This window comes from Corapipo altera, unplaced genomic scaffold (genome assembly GCF_003945725.1).
Source record: "Corapipo altera isolate COAL_440 unplaced genomic scaffold, ASM394572v1 61045, whole genome shotgun sequence".
Classification (NCBI taxonomy): Eukaryota; Metazoa; Chordata; class Aves; order Passeriformes; family Pipridae; genus Corapipo; species Corapipo altera.
In genome coordinates this window covers 108,599-117,232 of record NW_020884975.1, presented here as the reverse complement: position 1 = coordinate 117,232, position 8,634 = coordinate 108,599, and the positions used below count along the sequence as shown (strand labels likewise).

At 47.4% G+C, this 8,634-nt stretch overlaps 1 protein-coding gene across 3 annotated transcripts in view; it reads left to right on the top strand.

The window, feature by feature from the left end:
- DCAF12 (DDB1 and CUL4 associated factor 12) overlaps positions 1-8,634 on the top strand; it is a 31,039-nt gene that overhangs the window by 543 nt on the left and 21,862 nt on the right. Inside the window, exons 1-2 of one of the 3 annotated variants that reach the window (XM_027665355.1) lie at positions 174-296; positions 662-916. In XM_027665355.1, the coding sequence (XP_027521156.1) occupies positions 219-296; positions 662-916 (333 nt within the window). In that variant the 5' untranslated portion in view covers positions 174-218. Of the gene's footprint in view, positions 1-173; positions 297-419; positions 570-661; positions 917-8,634 lie in introns of those variants that run through there. The other 2 variants (XM_027665353.1, XM_027665354.1) reach the window with 2 other exon arrangements.

The window sequence follows — 8,634 nt, the reverse complement described above, 5'->3', positions numbered from 1 at the left end:
GCCCCGGGTCCCGCTGTCACCGGGGGGATCCGGGGGAGGGGCAGCCCCGGGTCCCGCTGTCACCGGGGGGATCCGGGGGAGGGGCAGCCCCGGGTCCCGCTGTCACCGGGGGAGGAGCAGCTCCTGGCCCTGGTTTAACTCAGGCAGGACAGCCCCGGTCCTGGTGTAACCCCCTCCCCGCCGGGCTCGCGGAGCCCCGTTGGGCTCGGCCGTTCGCGATGCCCCAGCCCCGGCCCGGCGGAGCGATGGTGCCGGGGCAGCTCTGGCCCGGCCGGAGGAGGCCGCTGGGCCCCGCGGTTGGTGTCATCCCCGGAGTGTGACCCCCCAAACTTGCCGATCTCCGGTTTCTAAACCTGCCCCTCTCCCGGTCCGAGCGCCCTTCCCGTTTCCACGAGCAAACGTCGCCCCAACGGTGCCGAACGGCCGCGGGCTGTCGTTAATGTCATCGCAGCGTTACTGCTCCTTTAGCAAATATTTATATGTTTAATTCCACGCTGCTAAAGGCCCTTTCAGCGTTTCGGGGCTCATCTCCACGCACGGTGTTCCGTGGGTGGTTTGGAAGGCTGCAGGTTTTCCGCCGGGAATACCGTTGAATTTTGGAGGGTGATGCCTAAAGTTTGTTCCAGTTGCTTTATCCGATTTCCATCTTTATTCTTCACAGTATGTGTGGGATCACTCGGTGCACAAAAGGAAGAGGCTCCCCCCGGTGAAGAGGTCCCTGGTGTACTACCTGAAAGGGAGGGAGCTCCGGATGCAGAATGAGTCCAGCTACCACCGCCTGTTGCACGGATACGCAGCCCAGCAGCTCCCCAGCCTCCTGAAGGAGAGAGAATTCCACCTCGGAACCCTCAATAAAGTGTTTGCCTCCCAGTGGCTCAACCACCGGCAAGTGGTGTGTGGGACGAAATGCAACACGGTGAGTGCCACCTCCCGCGGTTTCCTTTTCCCTCTGATAATTACTCCACCCCCCCAGATGGTGCTTACTGCAGTCCAAGTGTGTGAACTGCCAAGGAAAACTTTAGGAAGTCGTTCAGAGCGGAGTCAGAATCGTGTAAAATTAACTTTGAGTGAAGGCGGTGCTCAGGGACGAGCTGTTCTCGTCTGAAAGTGTGGCAGGCGCTGCACTCAGCATCTGTCTGATCTCTCCAGAGTGATTTACCTCCCTTTGCAGGATGGAGAGCAGGACTGGGGTTGGATCTTTTCTCTAGTCCTGCAAGTGGGAAGTTAATGGATGGGCATTAGTGTTTCTAAATGAGGGCTGTCAGTGCCTGGCAGAACTGGCTGCTAAGAGCCCTTTTTTTCATTTATGCTCAGTCTTACAGGGTTTGATTTTACACACAGTTCCGTGCTGATGACTTTTAAAAGTTGTTATAAAACTGTGCTTAAACTCCAGATTTTTGAAAAGAGTAGCCAGAAATGTTCTAAACATAAAAAAAAAAACAATTTCAGATTTTTGGGCTTATCCTTTGTTTGTTGACTTGGTGATTCTTCACTCTAAAACTGCAGTGTTCAGATAGCTTTTCTTCTTTGTCTATCTATATATACTTCTGCAAGAACTAAAAACTCCTCAGGCTCCTGAAGTGATGCTTTGAAACATTTTAGGGGAATATTAAAACAGTATCCTGTGGGATTAATAAGTGGAGGAGATGATACTCCTTAGAGGATATTTTCCCCGCAGCAGTTGGTAGCCCAAGCAAATTCATGTGTGAAGTTCCAGTTGAATTACTGCAAAATCCCAGACTGGTCCTTTGCGGGTTGTTTAGTGCTACAGAAATGAACCAGGCTTTTCAAGGAATGCACAGATCAAGCAGCTCTTAAAACCTCAAAGTGTATCCGTTGCTACGGTTGCTTCTTTGCCTCCAGATCCCTTTTTTGTGCCGGAGCCACGCTCAGTGCTCTGACCAGCAAAGGACAGTGGGTTGGTTTTTTTCCATTTCAGGTGTTTGTAGTTATGCAGCAGGAGGCTCTCATGTGGTATCTCTTAAGAAGTAAGGCCTAACTGTAAAAACAAAGCAACCTTTTAGCAGCAATGAGCCCGAAATAGAACCTCTCTGCCTACTTTCTCCACCTGTGTTCATCTCCTCAGCCAGTCAGCAGCCAGCACTGGTCGTGGAGCAGCTTACAGGGGATAAACTCCTGCTGAAACACAAGCTCCCAAAAATCTTGCTTACTCTAGCAAGATGACTGCCTGTTTTATGGAGCTGCAGTGATTTCGCTGCGTTCTGTAACTTTTGCAGCTCCAGCGCAGCTGCGGCGAAGATAAATGGACAAGTGGGTTGTTAACGCAACCTTGCAGAAAATTGTTTGGGACCAAACAATCGTGGAGCTGGAGAGGGATTCAGCAGTATTGTTGTTCCCTCTGCACGTGCTGCAGCCAAGTGTGTGCTTCCGCAGCCAGACTTAACGTTGCAGACGGACCTCGTCCGTCGTTGAGCAGAACACGGTGATTTCAAAAGAAGTCACTGCAGCTTTGTGAAATATGGTGTGTGAGTTACAAGCGCTGTAATAGCTGTACTTTGTTTGCTTTGGGTCCACATTTGAGCAAGTAGAGTGTTAAGCTCCTCACTCTAATTACGGAATTCCTCTCTCTCATCTCCTTCGTGAGCGACATAATAAAGAAAAAATTCCTTTGCTGATTGTCATGTGCTGAAGTTGGGAGTAAATCTAAAACAGCGTGGTTGACTTCAATGGGGTTTGCTGCGTTGGAGTTGCACTTAATTAAAGTTAATGCCACAGAAAAATATAAACTGTAGCAGTTATTTTAATCAGAGCTTGACTGTGGTACTGAGAGCTTTTAGCATGTAATTTATAAATTGCCCTTGGCTGTGCAGTGCCAGAAGGATTCACTATTCTTAATAACAAAACAAAAATACACTTCTGTCATAAAGGAGGAGGATTGGGTTTAGTCACTTGGCAGAGCTAGTCACTACAAAGACTGATGAGAATACAGAGCTCTCCATCAGTTGCACATTTTTAATGAAGATTATGATTTGTTTAGTGATGCTGGGTAACTTTTTATCCTTGAAAACTATCCTAGGGTATGATTCTGCATATGAAATATCTTTATTTTTCTCCACTGGATCCTGGTGCTCACAGTTGAGCAGCTGTAAATCAAATATTTGAGTTTCTTAAAAGTGCGTCCTTCTTCTGATAGATTTGGAATTATGGGACCCATATGGAATCACTCGGGCTTTGCTGAGACAGGATTCCTCTTTGCAAAAACCTCTTAGACCTTGCATGCATGGGCTTCTCAGTGTTTTCCAATTCAAATGACTGAATAGGGAAACTCAGGAGAGGTGCAGATTTTTAGGCTGTGTCCTGATAGGCATCTGAATTACCAAACACTGGTGCCACCAAGTCTCAGAAGAAGATACTGTCTGTAATCTGCATCTTCTGTTCGAGCTTCTTGGAGAAACTCCGAGACTTTGGTAGAAGACAAGCTTATGGCAAACAAAAACACTGAACATAAGAGGCTTGTGGGGGTTTTTTTCCTCCTTACTATTTCGGGAAATTACAAAGAATAAAGTAGATAAAGTCTAAAAAGCAGTTTCAGTAATCATTTTGCAGCTTCTTTTGTTCCGTTAGTTATGTCTGTGTGTTCAGGATATAATTCTTTTCCTGATTGTGAAGCTTATTAGTGCCTGGAATTCAGTTTGTGGGTTTTTTTCTTTTTCTGGGCAGGCCTGATAGATGTGTTTGTGCTTAACTTACTGAATGCCCAGATGGCATTTCCCAGGTATGCAGGGGTTGGTTTCTGAATGCTGGCTGATACCCTTTTTTCTCTTCAGTAGACTCCTGTGTTGCTTTGGGTGCCCTGCTGTAAATCACCAGCTCTTTTTTCTTAGTAGAAACTTTAAATTTGTTCAAGAGATCCCGTGTCTGTTCTGTGCATCTCATACAATTGGCCCAGTGTTGTAGTCCTGGGGTTGTGGTGGGGAGAACAGAACACTCAGTTACTTCTCCCTCTGTAAATATGAACTGGCCATGAGAAAAATTATTTCCCCTTGCTTTCCAAGTTAATGTGTCTCCTAGCTTTGCACATGTGATGAAGCATCAAGACAACAGCTCATTTCTGATTACAGAGCAGAAATAACAAGTCCTACTCCTGCAATTTGTAGCTCTACCCAAAGTCCAATGAACAGTGACCAAAACTCAGCATAAATAACCCTCTAGTGCCTGTAGCTGATCACTTTGTTCACCTTTCAGAGTAAATAGCCAGGTGTTGTTTGTTGTATTGAGTATTTGGTTTTCTGTCAACTGCATCTGACACTCATGTCTGTCTTCAGAGCCTGGTAGTTTCTGTGCCAGGTATAGTGTGATGCCCTTTAGCAGATGAAGTCTCTCACTTCTCCTGCCTTTGCCATCTGCCAGCGTGTGTTAATTGTCTGCCAGCCTCCTGAAGTGACACACAGAGGGCAAGACACAAATAAAAACTGACAAATGCACAAATCCAATGATATCAAAGTCTGTGTCCAATACCTAGTCGTGCTTCAGAGGTTCACAGCAAGGCAGAGTGCCTGATGGCACGTTCTTGTCTTGGAAATGTGAACTCGGGGTCAACCAACTTGCAGGGTGCTTTTACCTCTCCTCACTTCTCAGGTGGTTTCTTTACATTGTGGATTATGTCACTTTGGACCCTTTCAAGGAGGATGTGCAAGGCCATTACCCACTTGAGTTGCATCTACTGCACAACCTGTAAGTTTTGTGCTAAGATGAGTGCATGTTAGCGTGCTGATAAGTTGCCAAGCCACTCTCCATGATATTTGAACAGTCATGGCAGTCAGGAGAAGTCCCAGATGACTGGAAATAGGGAAATAAGGTACCTATATTTTAAAAGGGTAGAAGAAAGAACCTGGGAACTACTGACCTGTCAGCGTCACCTCTGTGCCTGGGAAGGTCATGGAACAGATCCTCCTAGAAACTCTGCTAAGGCACATGGAGGACAGGGAGGTGATTTGAGACAACCAGCACGGCTTCACCAGGGGCAAGTCCTGGCTGACCAGTGGCCTTCTGTGATGGGGTGACTATATCAGTGGACAAGGTTACAGATGTCACTTATCTGAACTTCTGTAAAGCCTTTGACATGTTCCGCCACTACATCCTTCTCTCCAAATTGGAGAGTGATGGATTCAACAGGTGGATTAGGAGTTGGTTGGAAGGTTGCATCCAGAGGGTAGTGGTCAATGGCTCAGAGTCCCAATGGACATCAGTGACAAGTGGAGCTCCTCAGAGGTCCATATTGGGACCAAGTGTTATTTAATATCTTCATTAATGACACAGACAAAGGGATGAAGTGCACACTCAGCAGATTTGCAGATGACACCAAGCTGAGTGGTGCTATTGACACACCTGAAGGACAGGATGCCATCCAAAGGGACCTGGACAGGCTCAAGGAGTGGGCCCATGGGAACCTCACAAGGTTTAACAAGACCAAGTGCAAGGTGCTGCACTTGGGTCAGAGCAACTCCTGGTAACATTCCAGGCTGGGGATGAACTGATCAAGAGTAGCCCTGCTGAGAAGGACTTGTGGGTGCTGGTGGCTGAGAGGCTGGACATGACCCAGCCATGTGCACTCACAGCCCAGAAACCAATCCTGTCCTGTCTGCATCCAAAGCAGGGTGGGCAGCAGGTGAGGGAGGGGATTCTGCCTGGTGAGACCCCACCTGCAGTGCTGCATCCAGTTCCAGCACAGGAAGGACATGGACCTGTTGGAGTAAGTCCAGAGGAGGGGACAAAGATGATCAGAGGAATGGAGCAGCTCTCCTGTGGGTAGAGGCTGAAAGACTGTTGTTGGGGTTGTTCAGCCTGGAGAAGGCTCTAGGGAGACATTATAGCACCTTCCAGTACTTAAAGGGGGATGTAAAAAGGATGGGGACAGAAAAATTGAACAGAGCCTGTAGCAGCAGGACAAGAGGTAATGATTTTCAGCTAAAAGAAGGCAGATTCACACTAGATACAAGGAAGGCGTTCTTTACCATGAGGCTGGTGGCACAGTGGAATGAGTTGTCCACAGTGCTGCTGGATGCCCCATCCATGAAAACATTCAGGGCCAGGTTGGATGACCTTTAAAGATCCTCTCAACCCAAACCATCCTATGGTTCTATATTTTGATCTTCACCAGAAAGCAGATATATGATATCAGTTTGATAGTTTAGTCTTTAAAGAGTCCGTGTTTCTTTGGGGCTTGGCATGTATTAGAAAGTCTGTATTGCCACAAAACAGAGGAACCTGATACCAAGTGTTTTATGAACAGAAAGGAGAGATGTTAACAATCCAAATAAGAGTCAAGGCTGAGAAATGGGAAAAACCAATCAGTGCTACTCGGATGTGACCAGCTTTAGCATCAATACAATGACACAATAAGCATTGTCTTGCTTTTGTTGTTTTGTTAGCAAAAAATTTATTTGAAGGAGGACAAATACTAATTTTCCAACTCGGCTGGGGGTGAGATCTTTCTGTGAGCAGCTTCAGCTGGTCCAGAGTTGTCCTGTTGCAGCACTGGGTGTTCCCACCTGCTCGTTCTGGCTGGCACTGATGTGCCTGTGGTGGGGGAGTCAGCTGGGTCAGCTTGCTGCTGTGTGAGCAGACAGGTTCTCCTGTAGGGTTAGTTTCACCAGAGGTGGAGATATGATCCAGCTGACCCTGCAGCTACCTGAGCACTAGTTGCTCTCAGAAGGGTGATCAGACTGTTTGAGTGGGTGAGGAGGAGGCACTTGAATTTTCAAAGATTGGCTTAAGCCAATTGTGAAACTCGACCATGATTGATTCTCTCTTAGTGACTATTTTTAGCAGGACAGTGTGCTTATCTTGGGTTTCTTTCAAATGTGTGAATGACATTAGTATGAATGACAAGAATGTGCCTGTGACTTCTGGGAGCAGTGTGTCAAGAGCACTTCTTGGATGAAGAATGAGCAAGGCTCTTTCATGAGTGTTCTCTGTGCCTTGTAACTCTCCATTCATCCTGCTGTGTTTGAAAAGGGAAAGTGCCGGATTCTGCACCTGGGGTGGGGCAGCCCTGGATGTTCACACAGACTGGGGAAGGAGATGCTGGAAAGCAGTGCTGGGAAAGGGACCTGGGGGTCCTGGTCGATGGCCCCTTGGCCATGAGTCAGCAGTGCCCTGGCAGCCAGGAGGGCCAGCCGGGTCCAGGGGGGCATCAGGCAAAGCATCGCCAGCCAGTCGAGGGAGGGGATTGTCCCGCTCTGCTCTGCCCTGGGGCAGCCTCATCTGGAATATTGTGGCAGTTTTGAGCACTGCAATATGAGAAAGATATTAAGCTCTTACAGAGTGTCCAAAGGAGAGTAATGAAGATGGTGAAGGGCCTTGAGGGGAAGCCATATGAGGAGCGGCTGAGGGCACTTTGTGTGTTCAGCCTGGAGAAGAGAAGACTGAGGGGAGACCTCATTGCAGTTACAACTTCCTCGTGAGGGGAAGAGGAGGGGCAGGCACTGATCTCTGTATCACTGGTGACCAGCTATAGAACCTGTTGAATGGCCTGAAGTTGTGTCAGGGGAGGTTTAGGTTGGACATTAGAAAAATGTTCTTCACCCAGAGGATGGCTGGGCACTGGATCAGGCTCTCTAGGGCAGTGATCACAGCACCAAGGCTGACAGAGCCCCTGTTCAGGGCCAGGAATTGGACTCGATGATGCTCGAGGGTCCTTTCCAACTCTGCATATCCTGTGATTCTGTGTAATAAAAACAGGGTGGCACCCCTTATTTTTGTTCCAATTAATTTGTAGAATCAACTAAAAGATAGGATAGGGCTGCCTGTTCATCTGCTGTTCTGTGTGCAGGGGCAGCAGCAGAAGACATGAGAGGATCTATGTGCTGCCTTGAAATGGCATTTCATAGCCCCCCTTTTTTAATCTTGCTGTTTGAAGTCAGTGCTTTCAGTTGAAGATACATAGGAAGGGAATTTATTTTTAATGAATTGTTAGCTTTCTGGGTGGTTTTTTTCCCCCCTAAATTATTGTCCCCAAAAGGCAGGTCAAAAAATGGAAGTATGGAAAAACCATCAAACTATTCTGCTATCAGTATTGCATATAAGAGGCGGATGGATTTTGCAGTTCAGGCTCTGGTCCTCGGATACTCTGTTCCCTGCCACTGTCTTTACTTTTGGCAAGCTGATTCATGAAGTTCCTTAGTCAATGAAGTGGGGCAGTTTCTTGATTAACTTTTTAATAAGCAGGTTGAGAAGAGGAAAGCCACGTAGTAATTGTAGGGGAGCCATTTGCCAAAGTGACTTCTCGCCACTTCTGCAAGCTGAAAGAAAAGTAAGCATGGAGCTATTAATCTCAAGGGGTGTGCAAAGTAGGGCCAGATCATGAAGATGCATGGCTCTGACAACTGCAGTACCTGGCCATGCCTGTCTACCCTGATCCTCGAGTGATAGCACTGTTGGAAGCTGTGCGTCTAAACTGCTTTAAAAAACACAAAGAGGGAAGATGGATTTCTCTCTGCCGTGTCATCCAGCCTGTTTCCTTGTTAGAACAAGGTTGTCCAGCAGAGAACACCACAGTGAATCTGATGTTTCTCACAGATGAGGTGTGGTCCTTGGACTTCTGGCAGATGGCCAAAGCAATCCAGATTTGGGAAATCCTGGATGTTATTTGGCACGCTAATGGCTGACATG